General features: G+C 48.3%; 1 protein-coding gene across 2 annotated transcripts in view; it reads right to left on the minus strand.

Moving 5' to 3' along the window:
- The window catches only part of Usp13 (ubiquitin specific peptidase 13), a 129510-nt gene extending 109694 nt beyond the window's left edge, over positions 1–19816 (minus strand). The window contains exon 1 of one of the 2 annotated variants that reach the window (XM_016000308.3): positions 19531–19816. In XM_016000308.3, coding sequence (XP_015855794.1) covers positions 19531–19692 — 162 coding nt within the window. In that variant the 5' untranslated portion in view covers positions 19693–19816. The remainder of the gene's footprint in view (positions 1–19530) is intronic. The other variant, XM_006971129.4, reaches the window with a different exon arrangement.
- Positions 19817–20473: the final 657 nt, after the last annotated feature.

The raw sequence follows: 20473 nt of genomic DNA on the forward strand, positions 1-20473 counted from the left end.
TGGGAGGCAGAGACAGGCAGAGACAAAGATGCTCGCAGGCCAGTCTGGAATCAGCAGCAGCAAATCAAAAGAGAGATCCTACCTCAAGCAAGGTGGAGAGTGAGGATAGACACCAGAGGTCGTTGTACGACCGCCACACATGCACTGTGTCACAAACATGCACGTGCACATATACACACAGAGAGATAATAAAGGTGTGCTGTTAAAATACACGACAAGGAAGGAAGAGATCCTCCAGTAGGCAGAAGGACAAAGTGCTAGAAATAAAGTTCACATCCACACAAGAGCCAACCTGACACAATCACAAGGCATCGACACTGAGTGAGGTGCAACTCAGCAAGTGGTTTTTTGTTGTTTTGTTTGTTTTGTTTTAATTTGTTTACTCTTCTCTCATACATTACATCCCTCCCGATTGCAGTTTCTCCGCCCTCCACTCCTCCCGGCCCACCCCCATCACCTCCCCTCTCCCCCAGATCCCCTGCTTCTCTGTTTCCCTTCTGAATAGAGAGGCCTCCCGGGATGTCAACAGAACATGGCATAACCAGTCGGGATTTGCAGGGAGACTCAGTTTGTCATTAGAAACTGTCCCACTATGTAGCCCAAGCTGTCCTTAAACTAATCCTGTAACTCGGGCTGGCCTTGAGCTGCACATTCTCCTCCCTCAGCCTGTGGGATTACAGGTGTGCACCACCACACTAAGCATTTTGGTATTAAATGTGTAAAAACTAAAATATGAACTCCTCACATTCTCACAACCTCCTGAAGGAAAGGTTCCTAAGACAACCAAGGCCTGTGAGAGGCTCTGCAGTTAGCGCCTCTCCGCCTTCTGCATGGATAAGGGTCCACTTTTCCTTTGCCACTGCTGGCATTTATATATTATGGGACAAACAACATAACCTTGCATAGAAATAATTTACCTTCCAGCTGTTTTTACACACACATACAATTGCACACACACACACACACAAAGATAGACTGTCTAGAGCTCTATGATGAATTTACATTACAACTTCTCCCACACAGCAGTGTCAAAAGCTCGTGTGATGCCTTTGAACATGTGGATGACATTTCCACGGCCATTTGCTCATTACTTAGGATGTATCGCCCTACATGCTCTTCCTACGCACCATCAAGGACAAAGGGACTTCTTTTACATTGTCTGCCATTTCAAACAATGACAGAAGATCCCCACACAAAGGTCAAGGTTACATGTCTCCAAGACACATGTGAATGAGTCAACAGCCATTTCAAATAAAAATATTCCACACTGTCAATCAGCAGGTGTTCAGAGAACTCTGTTTATGAGGGCGTTTTCTTGGAGACCAGCCTCACTGGCAGGCCGAAAAGTAGAATGTGCCTGCACGACTGACACCTCGGGAAGCTGGGAACACTTCCAGCATCTCCTGCGGAAAACAAGTGGTCACCACCACAATGAGCACGACACAGGGAGCCAGAGTCAGCACAGGGCCACAGCCAGGATGGAGACTGACCCACACTCCATTACAGTGGGGAGGCAAGAGGGACAAGGGCACAGAATCTTCTGGAACACAAATAACTAACCAGCTGCCTGGAATCATGAGATGAAGTAACACTCATTCATGACCCATCCTTGAAATGTCACCCATGAAAACAGAGCACATACTGAGAGAACACGCATGTGGTGATGTTCCTGCAAAGAAAAGGTAACCAGCAAGCATGGTGGTACACACCTGTAATTCCAGCACTCAGGAGGCTAAAGCAGAGGACTGAGAGTTCAAGGTTAGCCTGGGAAACACAGGAAGACCCTGCCTCCAAAACAATGTAGACAACCAAACTGAGTACATATTATAACATACACAACATACATCCTCTAGCATGCAACCCCTCATGTGATGGGGTAGGGACAATGCGGGATTGTTTTCTTCATATTCTTCGTCTGAGTGGACTCAACACATGTGAATACACATGTCCCAGTGCATGGTGGGGGTGCCTGTGCATGCGAAGGCCAGAGATCAACCTTGGATGTAGTCTTCAGGCAGTCTCCCTTGTTTTTCTGAGAAAGGGTCTCTAGTGGGCCTGAACTCACCAATTAGGCTGGCTGGCCATCAACCTCCAGGAATCCACTCCTCTTCGCTTGCCAGTGCTGGGGTTTAAGTACATGCCACCACACTTGGCTTTTTGTACACAAGTTCTGGGGTTCAAACTCAGGTCTTTGATTGAGCTATCTCCACAGCCCTCTTGGCATTTTCTACTTCTTACTCTGATACATAGATTTGTTTCTTAATTTAAAATGAATAGAAATTGGGGTTGGGCCAGGCAATGGTAGTACATACCTTTAATCCTAGCACTTGGGAGGCAGAGGCAGGCAGACCTCTGAGTTCAAGACAAACCTGGTCTACAGAGTGAGTTCCAGGACAGCCAGGGATACACAGAAAAATCCTGCCTCAAAAAAAAAAAAAAAGAAAGAAAGAAAGAAAGAAAGAAAGAAAGAAAGAAAGAAAGAAAGAAAGAAAGAAAGAAAGAAAGAAAGAAAAGAAAAGAAAAAGAAAAAAAAGAAAGAGAGAGAAACAAGGAAAGAAGGCAGAAAAAGAAAGGAAGGAAGGAAGGGAGGGAGGAGGGAGGGAGGAAGAAGGAAGGAAGGAAGGAAGGAAGGAAGGAAGGAAGGAAGGAAGGAAGGAAGGAAGGAAGGAAGGAAGAAACTGGGGTTGGAAAAATGGCTCAGCAGTTAAGAACACTTGCTGTTCTTACCGAGGACCTGGATTTGGTTCCCAGAACCTACACTGGCTGGCTCACAGGGGACCAGACGCCCTCTTTTGGCATCTATGGGCACCTGCACTCACATGCACATACACATAAAGATAAGAGACCAGGCAAGCAAAGATGGATAGGCAGCCTAACCAGATGTGCAGCAAGCCAAGCTCTGGTGATCACAGAATAAAAGAGACATTGGGGACGCAGCTCAGTTGGCACAGCACTGCCTGTGATCCCAGAACTGGGAGGTGGAGCCAAGAGGACTGGCAATTCAAGATCATCCCCAGCAACATACGGCGTTCCAGATCCTGTCTCAAAAACAAACAAATAAGAAAATAGAACAGAAGAAAGCCAGGGTGCTGAAGGAGCTTGAGGCCAGAGGAGACAGGAGAAGAGGAGAGGTCTGCAGACCCCAGCTCTGAAGGCCCCACTAACAAGAGAAGAGCTGGCTTTGGCCTTCAGTGGGAGCAAGTCACTGGTGGCATCTAACGGGAAGTGCCTGTGTCCCGCCACATTTACAAGGTCACTCTGCCATCCCCCCAGCCCAACAACTCCACCTTGGAGTCACTTGTTCACCGGTCCACTGAGCTGTCAGATGCTTTTTCCTCAAGTATGAAACTGAGTCCCCACTCTGGGTGTTCTGAGCAATGAGGATGCTGTCACTACCAGCAGCTGGAGATGGGGTGATGGCACAGGGCAGAATGTGGGACGCTCAGAGGACGACGGTCGATGACAGCCACGGCTGGATGAGGACACTGAGCTCAGCACCGTCACCAGTGTTAAAATAAATCTAAAACCCATATATGTAACTCATAGGTTTAAAAATAAGACTGGGGAACCACCTCATTAATAATAAAACCCTTTCAGAGTCATTTCTTTCATAGTCATTTAATGTTTTATTAATTCTTTGAGAAGTCATACATTTTGATCATGTTCACCCCTGCCCTCACCTCCCTACCCACCAAACTTAGAATTTTCTTCTTCATTCCCCACCCCATCCAGCTAGTGTTGCCCAGCTAGTCTTGAAGGTGGACCTGCCCTAGAGTGTGGCCATCCTACCAAGTATCATGTCATTAAAGAAAGATGACTGTTCTTCTCCTGGCAATATCAAATACTAACAGCACCTCAGCCAGTGATAAGATTCTGCCCACCTCTTCCCCTCCACGTTGGGATTTTGTCTTGAGCTTTTGCAGGTCCTGTGCATTCTGACACAGCTGCTATGAGGTCACATGTGCAGCTGCCCTGCCGTGTCCAGAAAACACCATACCCTGACGTCACCCAGCACCTCTGGCTCTTGCCATGCTTCCATCACCTCTTCCATAACGATCCCTGAGCCTTGAGGGGAGGGGTGAGATTCGTAGGTCTCATTTAGAGCTGAGCACTCCCCAGTCTCTTAGTTTCTGCCTGTTGGACATTTGAGGGACTCTTATGTTCACTGACATCTAAAAAGAGAACTTTCTCTGATGAGGGCTGAGAGATGTACTGTTCTGTGGACACAGCAGTAAGCCCTTAGAACTCATTTTAATACTATGTCCATTCAGCATGATAGAATTAGGGTCTCCCCTAGGGCCTATCACCTATCTTGCCACGAGTTCTTGGTCATGTTTACACTGTCAGGTATGGATTCCATCTCATGGAGCAGGCCTTAGAGCCAATCAGAAAGTGTCAGTTACTCCCATAACATGTGTACCACTATTGCACTGTGAACACATCTTGTCAAGGCAGTCATTACTGTAACTTGCAGGGTTCAAAACTGGATAAAGTTAATGATTACTTTCCTCTTCTGGTCACATGCATAACACCGTCTAACACTATGAGAGCCAACCAGTAGGGATGAAGCTTATAGGTGAGTGCCAACTTAATTTCTAAGTACATAGTGTCTTAAGCAATAGGGTCCCATCAGTTCAGGAGAATAACCAGGAGCATTGACAAGAGCCTATAACGTTTGGTGTTTATCGGCCCAAAGTTCAAAAAGAGAAACCCACTCCTGGTACTGAGGTTTTTATTTGCTAGCATGTAATATCCAGCTGTGGTATTGTCTTTCCCATCTCGGTAGGTTTCCGCACAGCTTTTTCAATATGGCTTTAGTGTTAGCTGTCCGGCTCTATAGTCCTTCCTCTACCCTGCGCTTGCAGCCCCTACCCCACTGTATCCTTCCCTGTTCCATTACTCACCTAAAATCTTTATACTACTCTGCTCTATCTTCTCTCCCTTGAAATCGCCTAGCCCCTAACACCCCTTACCAAATTCCTGACCTCTATGGGTATTCCAAATGAAATGCACATATCTGAAAATTCAAAGTTAACATCCAGAAATGAGAGAAAACATGTAACGTTTGTCTTTCTGTGTCTGGGTTATTCCACTCAGTATGACTGTCTCCAGCCCCATCAATTTACCTTCAAATTTCATAATTTCATTTTTCTTAATATTTTAGCTTCATTTTATTATTCTCTGTGTATACTCATATTTATGTGAGTACATTTGCATGTACGTACATGCATGCAGAAGCCAGAGGTCAACCCCAGGTATTGTCCTCAGGCACTATCTACCTTTTTCTTTTGAAGCAGTCTCATTGTCCTGGAACTTGCCAAGTAGGCCAGGCTGGCTAGCCAGTGGGCCCCAGGGATCCACCTCTCTCTGTCCCCCCTGCACTACACAGCCTCACCCAACGTTGATGTGAGTCATGTCCAGTGATTCTCAACCTTCCTAGTGCTGTGACCCCTTAATACAGTTCTGCATGTTGTGGTGACCCCAACCACAGAGTCATTTTCATTGCTACTTCATAACTGTGATTTTGCTACTCTTATGAGTTGTGATGTAAAAACACTGATATGCAAAGGTCTTAGGCTAAGATCCCCATGAAAGGAATGGTTGAATCCCAAAGGGTTTGCAGCAACCCACAGGTTGAGAGCCGCTGCTCTAGCCCAAGACAAGATCTTATGAGTGCCATGTCACTTTCTTCTCAGAGGGAACACACACACACACACACACACACACACACACACACACAACCCCACAGACTAAAGAGCATGGATACTGTGGTGGTTTGAATAAGAGTGGCCCCCAAAGGCTCATATATTTGAATGGATTAAGAAGTGTGGCCTTGTTGGGGTAGTTGTGTCACTGGAGGTGGGCTCTGAGGTTTCAAGAGCCCATACCAGGCCCAGTGTCTCTCTCTTCCTGCTGCCTGTGGATCAGGATGTAGAGCTCTCAGCTCCTCTAGCACGATGCCGGCCTGTATGCTCATCATGACGATAAAGGACTAAACCTCTGAAACTGTAAGCAAGCTCCAATTAAATGCTCTCTTTTATAAGAACTGCCACAGCCATGGTATCCCTTCACAGCAACAGAACACTGGCTAAGACTGGTACTAACTATGCAGAACAGCATGGAGCCATGTTTGACAGGCAGCAAGATAACACAGGTCCTAGGCTGGGGACCCCTAACCGCCCAAAAACATACAGAAATGAGGCCCCTGCTGAGGTCACATGGCTATTAAGGAGTAGGGGCTAGACTGAACCAGGCCAGCCTGCCCCCCAAGGCTGCCTCGGATGTCTGAGAAGCAGATGTCATTTTGTTGGCAGGAGCCGGGTGGGCGGCTGTCGGCAAGCACAGCAGCTGCTGCCAGGACTTGCAAAAAAAGAGCAGCTTTTCCTTCCGGGCTGTTGCATTCGAGGCAGACGAGGCAGGACCAGCCCCCCAACTCGTGTGAGGGGCCTGCGCCAGGCACTCTGCCAGACTTTCCTGCAGAGGGAGGAGAGGGGTACCCTTCTCAGATGCCAAAGGGCAGCTGACTCCCTGCAAAGGGGCCACTCCTGGTTGAACTTGTCCTGTCCAGAACAGTTTAAGACCCCAAGGACTGGGCTGGAAGATGCTGCTGAACTACCCAACGGGTTGGCAATCCTCGGTCCTTCTTCCCACATCAGCTGTGTCCAGAAATCAAACGGGAGCCCTGGAGAGAGAATTCACACTCACTGAGGGCCAGCCACACCACAAAGCCTCAGGCTGGAGACCCGCCATCCAATACAGTGAACCCCAAGTGGCCACGCACATGAGCTATTCAACAGTCTTACCCCCAAAACACAATTCCAGAATTAGCCTCACCCTGCTTCTTGTACTCCACCCCCACATCCCTGCTCTGATGTTCTCTTTCCTCCTGGCCAACCGATGTTCTGGTCCCCACAACAGACCACCAACCCTGTTTCTAAGAACTGCTGGGAACAGAGGCATCGATGTCCAGGTCACCCCTCCTCCACAGTCACACCCAAAGAATTATCCAGTGCACAGAAGACAACATTTGACTTCACTAGGAGAAAGTGTGCATAACCGCAGCCACTTACAAGTGTCTCTTAAGGCATTTCCCCTTCTTAGCTAATCGCATACACAGGTGCCCACTGCAAATCTACTCCAGGGTGGTTTTAAGTCGCACGTATTCTGCTCAGAACAGCTCGTGATAGCCTGTTCACATGTCTAACACTTGGAGGAAATACTGCCCCAGGCTCCTGCCTGAGGGTCCCTGAACATGAGTCAGTCAGAGGAAAGGTGAGAAGGACAGAGCAGGCACTGCTTCCTCCAAAAGTGGGTGACAAGACTCCAGGAACACAGAGGTGGGTCCCAGGCCCTCACAAATCCAGAGAACTCAGACTGCCACATTCCCAGATGCCAACCCTGGCCCCCCAGGTCCCTACCGTTCCTAACTTCCCAGCCAGGACAAAGTCCCAGCCCACTTGTATTTCCTGTCTCACCTTCCTCGTGGCCGCCCTTGACACACTCCATTCCAGGATACTGGCCAGAAGTCCTCTTATACTCACGCTCTGTGGACTCAGTCACCGAACTCGCGGCTGGCTTATTGCCTGCTCCCCCAGGCTCCACCTCCATGGCCCTGTCCTGAGGAAAGGCTGTCCTCCAATACAAAAGCAACCTTCTATCTGGACCCTTTGCTATAGGTTCCCAACCCCCACATTCCTCTCCTGGTCTACATTCCACTTCTAGAAGAACAGCCACCTGGCCTCCAGCCTCTCTCTATTCCCTCATTCCTAAGTGGCCAGCCCATCTAGACTAATCTTGTTTTGAGTCAGGATCTTACATAGCCCAGGCTATCCTTGAACTTGCCTATGTTGCCAAGGCTGGCCCTTAACTCTTGGGGTCCTCCAGTCTCCATCTCCCACATGCTAGGATCACAGACATTTGTCACCACTGCCAGAGCTCCACCAGGTCTAACCTTATCAAGACCATCATCCCCTACAGCCCTTGGAATGGTGATCTGCCCTGTTACCCAATCTCCCCACTGGCCTGCTCTTCCAGAAGACAATTTACTGTCTCAAACTTGCGAAAGACCTCATACCTTCATACAGATCCCATCCAGGAGTAAAGGCCTTATGCACTGCTTCTCAGGCCTGAAACCTGCACACCTATGTTTTAAGTACCACATTTAAATATCACATAAGTGCTTTTGTGGGGGATGGGGTCTAGTCACATAACACATCAGAGCTTACACAGCATCTCTGTCACACACCAGACTCTGAATGAGCCCCTGAAAGACGTCACCTAGCCTCTCTGACTGTTTCCTTACCTGTGAGGCAAGGTAACAACAGTATCTCCCTTCTGCCAATTACTATACCCATGGCACACAAGAGGATGTGCAGAAAAGTCCCCTATGCTTGGTGGGTCTGTACTGGACACATTAAAGTAGAATGCACAGTCCTGTCCTCCTGCCCATGTCTCCTCCATTCACTCACATCTCTGTCACGATATCACCTACCCCAGTGCAAGCTGATTGGTAGAGTCTAAATATGAAGTGACACTGGTTCAGTGAGACACAAACACAATGGAGGTGGGAGTTAGGGCTTTATGTAGCCCAGGCTGGCCTTCAACTCACTACCTACTGGAGGAGGACCTTGAACTCCTGATCTCTCTAGTACTAGGATTCCAGGCTTGCACTATTACTCGGGTCTTGTGCATTTCTGGGGATAGACCATGTGTACATGCTGGGCAGCACTCTACTCACAGAACCCACAGTTCTTTGCTTCTTATCACGGGAAACACACTATCCTGCACCCAGACACTGTCTCAGGGCAGTACTGGGCATGCACAGATCCATCATATTTGTGTCGCTATTGCACTGTTCTGATATTTCAGCTCTTGTTCAGACCGTCACTGTGCACACAAACAAGGCAGTCCAGGACCAATCGCACAGTTCTGAACATGAATGACAGCACAGACCCAGCCTCTGAACCTCTCTGGGGAATTCTACAAAGCCCCTGAGGCAATGCAAAAAACACCCAAGACACCATTCCCTGGCATCTCAAGCATCAAACTTATGATTTTTACAATAATATAGTAAAATTAAAATACCACACTGGTCATTTTTAGTAACATTTTTCATTCAAAAATATATGTGCAGGATCTTAAAAATAAGGAATTAGAAAAAATTCAGGCTTAGTAACACAGACTTACAGTGTAATTTTCACTTTTCTGTTCTTTTCCTTTTAATTCCCTATTCTGGCCTTACTTATTCCATGGTTTGAACAATCTGCATCCCTCCTCCTTTCAAGATCAAAGCACAATGTACAGCCAAGTATAGACTCTTCCAAACACCTGGCAACCATGTCCCTAGCCAAATCATCCTGTTATGTAGCCCTGCTGGGTAAAGCAAGCTCAGATTCTCTGACCCTGAGTAAGGTCTCACTAGATAGCCTCTGTGGATCTCCACAGTTCCCCCTTCTTAATAATATAAAGTTTTCAAGTCAGGGTACAGAGCTTAACTCTATGCAGCTCTGAATCAGCTTTCCACTAAGAGCTTGCAAGTAGCTGAAATAATTATAACAATACTCATGCTCCTTATGGCTGCTATACCTCCTAGTAAAGGAGTAGAGGATGATAAAGATGGAATGGCCTTTTTGAATGGGTCTAAGATGACTACAGCAGTCTTAGCTGCACCAAGCCCTTTTTAAAAATCAATAAACTTCTGATGCAACTACATCAAATAAATCAGTAAACTCCTGATATAACCACATCAAATCTAAGACGCCTTAGCATGATCACTAACATTAACAGGTTAACATCATAATTCTATCATGAATAGTACTATACATAATTACAATTCTTACAAACTTACATCCAAAAGCAAACTCTCAATAGAACTATTTACACTTCATAAACTTCAGCAAATATCCAAAAGCAATCTCTTAATAGAACTATTTACACTTTTTGCTAACAAAATATGAGGTAAATTAACACAAGTTAACATTAATCCACTCAAGGGACAAGAAAATATATTTTTTAATTAAAGAGACTGAGGAATATTAACTCCCCCTTTTCTTTATAATGTTTTAAGCTGCATCTTGAGCCTGGATAGAAAAAAAAAACAAATTTCCCTATTTCTACACAAAATCATTCCATTTTTACACAAACAGTTCATGAGTTACCACAGTTAATAAAGCATATATGCATACACAAAACAGTTCTTAAGTCATCATAGAGTCTATATGTGTAAGTTAATTCATAACTGTCCTATTGCAATTGAATCACTCCTGTCCATCTCATGTCTGAAAAGTTCAAAAAGTCAGTTCTGATACCAGTCTTAATGTTCTATTGAATGCTCAAAATCAGGGCCTGGCTCGTCAGCAGCCATGAAGTCTTTGTATAGCTGTCTAAGTCATAAAGAATCTGAAGCAAAGCTCATAATACAAAAAGTCCCACAACCAAAACTTGTTGCAGTTCTTTTGCTTGCAACAACTCAGTTCAAATTGGAGTCTCTGAAACTTTGCTTCTAGTTACAGCAGCATTTTACACAGGTGGGCTTCCATTAGACAATGTGCCCCAGGGCGAAGGTGGCTGTCACAGTAACTGAGCAGCTGCAGGCCTCTTTGCAAACAGAAGCTGAGTGCTTCTGCCTGCTGACTCTGTCCATTCAGCTTTTACAGCCTCAGTCCTTGAATACCATATAGCAGCAAAAACCTTTGTCCCAAAATCCTCCTCAGCAGTCTGTCTGCTCCTCCCATCACTGGCCCACATGCCCAGGACCCCTGAGTCCTGAGGCCCCAAGGGCTCTCTTGTGCCTCGTACTGTACAGCTCAAGTTGCTGCCCCGCTGCTATGAGCTACCTCTCTCATTCAGCACCTTGGGTCTGGGAGGAAACCCAGACTCGGCCAGTCACAGCCGCTGCACTCCAGCTCTGTTACCTGCTTTGCTGATGGCCTTGTATCCTCTGACACTGCCTTGCTTGCATGGCTGAATACCACCCCTAGGGCAGCCGCTGGGAGCTGAGGCTGTCCTGAGTTCCAGCATGTCTCACTCAGGCATTCTGTCAGTCAGCAGTCTCCTCTAGGTCCACAGCACTACCTCCACCATTGTTCTGCCCTTGGCGGGGGATGCTGCCCTGCCTCCACAGGGACCCCAGTATCCTCAGAACACACTCCAACCCAGAGGCACCTGCTCCCTGGCACTCCTGATGTGCACCCCACGGGCATCCCTCTCTGGAAGCTGTCTCTTGAGCAGCCGCCATCATGCCACCCTGCACTCTCCCTCCAGCTGCCCACTGACAGACCTGCTCCGGCCACTGGGGTCTGAAGCCGCTGCCACTGCTTGCCCTTTGCCTCTCTACTCAGCTTGTCAAGGTTGGGCATAGCCTCGAGCCATGTCAGTCCAGCTGACTGCATTCTCCTCACCGAGGCTTGTTCAGGCAGAAGGCATGCAGAGCCCCACTGCTTACACTGGCTCTCTGCTGCCCGCACTGTGATGATGCCCTGGGGGTCTCAGCTACCAATGCCTGGCTGGGGCAGCCACTGCTCTTGCTGCTTCTGCTGCTGCAGCTTGAGGTGGGGGCTTCTGAAGCCATTCTCGGAGGGCCAAGTCCACAGTAGCTGCTCAGTCCCTGACGCTGCTTTCTGCATCTCAAATACTGTGCAGGGGAAAACTTACTCTACACTAAGTTTCTATTAAACCTTCACTGTATCCCTAGACCTAAAGTCTATATTTCTCAACCTTCACCTTTTTTATAACTTTAAACCTAACTTAGTAAATAGACACACAGAGAGAAACAGAGACAGAGAGAGATACTTGCTGCAGCCTAACTCTAACTACTTGCTTTATATTTACAATATTACTCTCAAAGAAAAAAATATCACCGCCTCAATTAATTAATTCTGAGCATGCCCGCGGTGTTCCTTCTCTTTACCCTCTGTCCCTAAGTCCCTATTCAGGCACCATATGTGGGAGTCTGTCGGAGTCCAGCTCCCACCTGCTCCCACCTTTTGAAGAGTTCTTGGATGGAGGAGAGAGGAATGAGGAAATATTAGGTAGAAAGATAGAAAGAGACAATTAGAAAGACAGAGACACAGGATAGCTTCAGGAGGGCCCTGGGTCAATGCCCAGTCACCCAGAGCTTTGTTCAAAAGGGCTTTTTAGAATACTCCAACGGGAGAGGCAAAAGACCTCCCCCTTGTGAGATCAAAGCACACTGTACAGCCAAGTGTAGACCCTTCCAAACACCTGGTAACCACCCTCCTGACCAAATCATCCCATTATGCAGCCCTGCTGGGTGAAGCAAGCTCAGATTCTCTGACCCTGAGTAAGGTCTCACTAGATAGCCTCTGTGGGTCTCCACGGTTAAATAAATGCAACACAAAAGAATACAACACATCTTTGCATCATTAAACAAATGTAACAACATATCTTTAACTAATATTCTACAACAGAGGAGCTGAGATACAGCCATCTGAAGAGCAGCTCTGGGGAGTTCTGGGCAGGAAATGATACCAAACGGGCATTCTAGAAAGGTTACAGAGTGTGCAAGACTGGAGGGAAGGGCATTGGTTTAGAAGCTTCTGGAAGGCCCCAGCAAGAGCTGATGAGGGCTTGAGCCTTGGCATGTAAGGGAGAGAGGAGGCTACTCCAGATCTGGTGACTAACAAGAGTGGGATAATAGGAGAGGGAGAGAAGGAGAGAGGGAGAGAGGGAGAGAGGGAGAGAGGAAGAGAGGGAGAGAGGAGGGAGGGGGAGAGAGGGAGAAAGAGAGGGAGAGGGAGAGAGGGAGGGACAGAGAGAGGAGGGAGGGGGAGAGAGGGAGAGAGGAGGGAGGGGGAGAGAGAGAGACTGTGTTTGCAGCAGAACAAATCACAGAGCCAGAAGGAGAAGCACTCCAAAGCCTGTGAATAAATAAGGAAGAAATTGAGTATCTGTTTACGAGATGGAATACTAGTCAGTCTTTAAAATAAAAAAAAAATCCTGACATATGCTGCAGTGTGGATAAAGACATCTAAGTGAATAAACACAAACACACAAACACACACACACACACACACACACACACACACTACATAAAGTAAGAACAGTCAAAACAGCAGAGGCAGAAGCAGAATGGTATTATGAAAGTAGAAGGTGACCAGTTGAGGAGAGGGAGGAGATCAACGGGGCCTGAAGGGGGACAAGTGTGGGGCAAATATGTTCAAAATTCATTATATACATGCATGAAAATGTCATAATGAAACCCATTATTATGTAGAAATAATATAGGTCAATAAAATACATCTGGTTAAAAATTATCTGTCTGTGTGTGTTTCTGTGTAAGCATGTGTGCCGGTATGTTTGTGTGTTCACCTGTGTTCACGTACATGGGTGTGTGTTCATGTGTTTGTGTGTGTGGGTATGTGGGTACTGTATATGCACAGAGAGGCCAAAGGTTAATGTTAGATGTCTTCCTTAATCACTCCTCATCTTATCTTTTGAGGCAAGGTCTCTCACTGAGCCTGGAGCTGGACAATTCAGCTGGACTGGATCCCTAGCGAGCCCCCAGGATCCTCCTGTGTCCCCAGCAGTGGGATTATGGCACTTACCCCCATGCCCAGCTTTTTACATGAGGTCTGGGGATCCAAACTCAGGGTCTCACACTTGCATGGCGAGTATTTCACTGACTGGGCCATCTCCCCAGCCCTTAGGAAACTGCTTTTAAAACACAAATAACTAGTCTCCCATGCCATTTCTGTCCCAGAAGATCTGGGCTGGGATGCTTAAACTCTGGTTTCTAACGGTTCCAGGGCGTGGTGGTGCTGCCATCTCGGAGTACAGGTTAAGCATGTGGGAGGTACTGCTACTATTGACTGACACCTGACGAGGCAGCAGGCGTATCAGTGACATGTGATGGGCAAGTTCAGGAAGACTTACCAAACCCCTAATGTGACTTTTTCCCACAAGTAAGTCAGTTGTGACTACCAGGCCCTTCTCCACCAGAATCTGGGAACCAGTCATGATGTCACCATCTAAGAAACTTGGGAAATGGGAGAGAAGTTCCTTCTTCGCAAACAGTCCTGTTACTGGAGGGGAGGTAGGAGGTCCTGGGACAGTCCTCAGGCTCTCTCATTCCCTGGGCACACATGGCAGCCCTGTGAGCTACTTCTCAGCTGTGCCTGCTCCTGGAAGCCTGGGCACTGAGGAGATCTTCCAGAACAAATGCTGAGTTGGAAAGTGAGGGTGTGTCCTGGATCAGCACTCTACCAGCAGGGGGATGGGGCTGGGAGCCAGAAGATAAATACTCTCTCCCCCTTCTCACATCAAGTGAGGGCTGGAAGTGCATTCCACAGCTCCCTCCCTGGGACTTGCTGCCAGCTGCAGGCTGCGGAAGCCAGGGCTTTCCTTGCTCCCTGTCACTGTCCCTTTTCCTTCCCTGAGACAGCTTTCCAACTTGAGCTGCCTGTTCTGAGGCTCTGTCTCAGTCTCCTCGTCTTCAGCAATCCAAGGCCAATGTGATCGCCAACATCAATTGTCAACTTGGCAGTCACCTAGGAGACAAACCTCTGGCCATGTTGTTGAGGGGGTTTTTAGAATGGGTTGATTGTGGTGGGAGACACAATGCCATGGGCTGGGGTTCTAGACTGAATAAAAATGAGAAAAGCAACTCAAGACCAGCATTCACGTCCCTGTCTCCTGCTGTGGATGTAGTGACTAGCTTCCTTGAACTCTTAACCGCCATGGCTTCCCTGCCAGGATGGACTGCACCCTCAACCCTAAGACAAATCGGGGCTTCTGTCATGGGTTCTTTCATAACAACAAAAAAGGACAGGTAAGACAGGAGGGATAGCCAAGAGGCTCAGTCTGCAATCAAAAAGTGGAGTGCCCTGGACAGAACCTCCTGCTCCGTCCAAGATTCCACATCTCATAAATGATGCAAAAAGAGGAATTAAAGGGATAAAATAAAGAGAAAGAAAGGCAGAAAGGGAGAGACGAGACCTAAGTGCAGAAGCCTGTGTACAGCACAGACTGTGCGGCATGAGGCACTCGGGGCAGGATGGCGTCAGAAGCGGATGAGAAAGAGCCTCGATCACCAGGGACGGTAATATTACACGAGGAAATGAGTATGGTAGAGTGAAAAACTGACCTCACCAGAGCTGCAAACAGGAGAGAACAGTGTGCACAGTGTGGAGAATGACTGAACCCCAAAGGGCCATGCTGGGCTCCTGAAGGAACTGACTAGATGTGGGAACCATCACCATGCCCGCCTTCACCTCACAGAACTCGCAACTCAGTATCTGACCTCCGGCTCTGCTAGGAAGGACATCACAGACGTAGACAACCAAGTCAAGGAGAGACGAACTGAACACACAGGGAGCCAGAGGCCAGATCTGGGCAAAGCCATAGTGGGGAAAACAACTCATCTTTAACATCTGTTCTCTGCTAAACTGGTTCTCACCCTTCCTGGTGCTGCGGCCCTTTAATACAAGTCCTCATGTGGTGGTGACGACAACCATAAAATTATTCTCACTGCTACTTCATAACTGTAATTTTGCTACTGTTTTGAATAGTAAAGTAAATATCTGAGTTGCAGGATATCTGATGTGCAAACCCCCTCCCCCCCACCCCCGCCACCACCGTGGGGCTCGAGACCCACAGGTTGAGAAGCCCTGCTCTACAGGGAGGGAAGGAAAAGCAAAGTACAAGAATGAGTTTTACACCATCCAACACACACAGCCTACAAAGTTCTTATGACTGTGCCTAGGGTGTGAGACATCAATGATACAAACCCGTGGAATCGCTGTCTTCCTCCAACCCCACTACACATCACTGTATTCCATAGGAGGGATCACTACTTATCTTGCTCATGGTCATGTGGCCTCATGCACTTGAACAGAGACCCCACAGTGGTATAGGTGTGGTAGAGGTGCTTCCTGGTTCCCAGCAGGCAGGAACAGAGAGCCAGGAAGGGACCAAGGACAAGGCCCCCCACCAAAGACCCACCCCCAGTAACCCTCTTCCTCTGCTAGATCTAAAGTCCTGGCGTTTTCCAGCTCCCCTAAAATAGCACTATCCTAAACTGGGGACTAAGCCCCTAACACATGAACCTGCAAGGGATATTTCATAGTCAAAACACATAAAATCGCGTCACCTAGAAGTAGCTTTTCAAGAGGCAGCAAAATGGCTCTAAGGTACTTGACACTAACCCTGAGGACCTCAGTTCAGGCCGCAAACACAAGTGACGGGAAGAGAAAACAGGCTCCTTTTATGTTTGCACACTGTTCTTTGTGCCATGTGCCAGGCGGTGGTGATGCACGCCTTTAATCCCAGCGCTCGGGAGGCAGAGGCAGGCGGATCTCTGTGAGTTCGAGGCCAGCCTGGTCTACAGAGCGAGATCCAGGATAAGCACCAAAACTACACAGAGAAACCCTGTCTCAAAAAGAAAAAAAAAGAACAAAGCAAGCCATGGCTCATGTGGGTGCATCACACATACACACATACACACACACACACACACACACACACACACACACACACAAACATCACCACACACAAATACAAACACTACACAAACACACACACAAACATGAAAACACACACAAACACACATTAATTAATACTTCCTTTTAAAAATAAATGTAGCCGGGCGGTGGTGGCGCACGCCTTTAATCCCAGCACTCGGGAGGCAGAGCCAGGCGGATCTCTGTGAGTTCGAGGCCAGCCTGGGCTACCAAGTGAGCTTCAGGAAAGGCGCAAAGCTACGCAGAGAAACCCTGTCTCGAAAAACCAAAAAAAAAAAAAAAAAAGATAAAAATAAATGTAAAAGTAGCTTTCTAAGCTGGGGCTGATAGCGCAGGCCTGTAATCTCAGCTATTTAGGAGGTTGACATGGAAAAATCCCAATTCAAGGTCAGACCAGGGTTCAGAGTAAGTTTGAGTAAGTTGTCTCAACTGAGACCCTATTTTAAATTATAAAAAGAAGACTAGAGATATAGCTCACTGGCAGAGTACTTGTCTAACATGTATAAAAACTTAAACCCAAGATCAGGATAGAGTAAGAGGTTAGCATGTACAAAGCCCTGAGTTCAAACCCAACACCAAAAGGAAAGGGGGTGGGGGGGATAGATGATAGATAGAAAGATAGATAGATAGATAGATAGATAGATAGATAGATAGATAGATGATAGATAGATAGATAGATAGATAGATAGATAGATAGATAGATAGATAGATAAAACCAAGTGCCCTTCTCAGTTCTGAAGTCACATCTTACTCTCCCCAGGTGGTGGCACTGTGACAGGCAGGGTGGCAGAACTTTTGGTGGAGTCTGCCTGGAGAAACAGGTCCCTGGGGGCTGTTCCGTCTGCTTCCTTGAGTGGCCCTAGCTGCTCCACCATGCCACGCTTTCTAACACCAACTGCACAGTGAGCCAACATAAACCTTGCCTCTCAACAGCTACTCCTGTGAGAGATTCTTATCTTAGCAACCAGAAAACTACCACACTTGGCCAAATCAGTCTTTTTGTTTTCCAGCGCATTACAGGCAAACAAGGAAGAGTTCGCACCTTTGCCCCTCGCTTGAAATGTCCACCTCCTTTATCTTCTATCTTTAGCTATGAGCCTTTTCAAATTTACCGGAAAGGAAGATGTCTTCCCTCACACCCACCCAAATGTAACGGATTTTGACCTTTCTCTAGAAGCCCCACAGCACTTATGAATGAAAATGCTGCCATGTTGGGCACCATCCCACCGTGTTTTTCACATGTGTGAGCTGGTAAAGTCAAGTGCTGAAAAAACACTGGATTCACAATGAGCTGTTAAAGTGCCACACGAAAGACTTCACATTATCGGGCACCCTGCCCCAAATTATCAAGTTATAAACCCTTGTCATTTTCCCTGAAACACAAGATAATGAAACAGGATGATTCAGAGCCTGCAAACGGTCCCAGTCTCTGAAACCATCGCTCACATGGACAAGAAGCCTCTAGAGCGCTGTCTGGCACACAGAAAGTTCCAGCTCCTTCCAATCTGTGGAAACCAGTTAAAACAATTGGCTATTTCTCACACCTACCCGGCAGTAACAGTCTATGAGCAGGGCTTGAAAAGCAACCCCTCCACCATGGAGAATGCCATTTTACATGTCCCGAAGAGTTAGGCCAGATGCGAGGCAGGCTCCACTCTGGAAGAGTTTTTAATATCACCTACCCACAGGGTCCACACAAGCTGAAAAACAGTCTTTCCAATAATGTTGGAGGTAACAAGACGTAGTGACAGTCTCTGTGGGTAATGTGGTCAAAATGTAATCTTTCACTCAACTCTATCTGGGTCTTCTTAAAAGATATTAAAATAATTAACAAATTAGGTAAGTGGGATCCCCAAATCATGTGGAATACCATAACAGAAAAAGCAAACAATCCCAGAGAAAATAATAATACTAGAACGTCCATGTATGCCCAACAAAATAAGGATCACCACCCAGAACTCCGATGTATACCAAACAAAATAAGGATCGCGACCACCCCAAATTAACCCACAGGCTAAAAAAAAAAAGGAAACTTCTGAAATTTTGCCTCTCATTTGGTGGTCTCCCTCCCCCGCCTCCAATAACTCTCTATATTCTAAGAATAAAATATTCCGGACAATTTCTGTGAAACCTGCCTCTCCAGCCCATCCACCTCGCGATGCCCCAAGATCTGCTGGGTGACATATGAGATCCAAAGTGGAGGGATAAAAATAGCCTGGTCCTCAAAAAGGCAGATAGCCGCCAGACAGCTGAGTCACTTTGAACCCATTTTGACTACTGAAAGGGGCATTTCCCCCTGCTTCTGCTTCGCACGCTTTCACAACCTCACAACCCACCGAGTTGGAAACCTCCACCAGCCTCCCTGGTGGAAGGCCAGGATGCCTTTTAACTTCCCCTCCTCCTGCAGGGTCACGATTCGGGAGTGAACTTTTAATAATTCACATAGCGCACGTCAGCCCAGTGACTCACTTAGAAAGGAAGGATTTGAGTAAGGCTTTGGGGAGCCATCATAAGCTAGCGACAGGCCCCTTATTTCTGCTGCCCTAGTGGACCACCCGGACCTGACAATGGCCAGAAAGGAATGGGATGGGAAGTAGGGGGAGGCGAGCTCAGAGGCCATCAGCATTGTCCCGCAGTGGCAAACCCTGAGCAAGGAAAAGCTTCTAGACTAGAGAGACTGGCTGTGCGCGCCGCGGGCTAGGGGACTCTCACCTACTACGTCCCCGCCCTCAGACACCCGGGAAAGCATCTCAGAACCCGGGACTAACTCTTCTTTGCCCTTCTCGGTGCCTGAGATGTGGGCGGGATGCTGATGCCCCGGAGCCCCGGCAGCCCAGCCGCAGGCTAGCGGAACGAAGGCCCCAGAGGACCTTGTCTTCGGCCGCCGCAGCCCCGGGGCGCTCACTTGGTGCCGGGGAGCAAAACCCTGAGCCAGGAGAAGCAGCAAGAGGAAAAGAGGGTCCCCGGCCCGCAGCTCATCTGGTCCCCTGCCCCGCGCGCCACCCAGTTCCTAGGCCGCCGGCTGCGCGACCACGCCGGGGATATTCCTTACCGGGGAGTCGTAGGAGAAGGCGCACTCGTTCTTGTAGACGCGGTCCCCCGACCTGGGCACGCGGATCGTGGGCATGTGCGGCACCAGTAGCTCGCCCAGGTCCCCTGCAGCCATCTTCCTGCCGCCGCCCGGCACGCTAAACAGGGCGCCCCGGCGCTGCATGGCCGCGGAGCGCAGAGGGCCTGGGAAGAAGCGCGGCGCAGCGGGAGAGCCGGCCCCGGGCGCAGCGGCTGGAGATCCGCTCCGGTTGGGGATCGACTCCAGCTGGGGAGGCTCGGCCCCTGCCCTGGCGGGCGGGCAGGCGGGCGGGAGCTGCTATTTTTAATCCAATGGCGAGTCGCCGGCCCAGCTGCAGCGTCAGGCGGGGCGCGCGCCAGCCGCAGCACCGGGGAGGGGGGATGCCGAGCAGGTGGGGACGCAGGAATCGGAGCCGGGGAGGTCCAGGGGTCCCCGAGCACTCAGCCCGGCCCGCGATGGGTCCCACCTCGGGGATGCAACCCCCAACTGCCCAGGACTAGGTCCGGGGAAGTCCGCACAAAAAGCGGTACGCAGCGCGACCTCCCCCATAGATCGGGAAGGGGTGGGTGGGACTCTAGTGTTGCCTCATTCTCAGGCTCTTCCTTGCTCCTTACTTTTTAACATGCAAAGCTCCATAAAAGACGCTAGGATCCCACAGGGCCTAGAGAGGGAAGGGGTATATATTTACTTTCTTGCGACAATATATAGTTTTCTTATATGTTGCAAGGGGAGGGGCCATCGGGATCTACCCTCCCCTTTCAGGATAAGGGTGTCTATCTTTCTCTTGCTTTACAGTATCTCCTGTATGACTCAAGGTCCCCTGTTGAACATTCGGTGGCCTGATTTGAGGATCTATGCGCAAACGTACATAGTCCTGCTCTTGCTTGTGAGTTCTTCAAAATAAAATAATGGATATTGGGGGACT

Source organism: Peromyscus maniculatus, chromosome 6 (genome assembly GCF_049852395.1).
Source record: "Peromyscus maniculatus bairdii isolate BWxNUB_F1_BW_parent chromosome 6, HU_Pman_BW_mat_3.1, whole genome shotgun sequence".
NCBI lineage: Eukaryota > Metazoa > Chordata > Mammalia > Rodentia > Cricetidae > Peromyscus > Peromyscus maniculatus.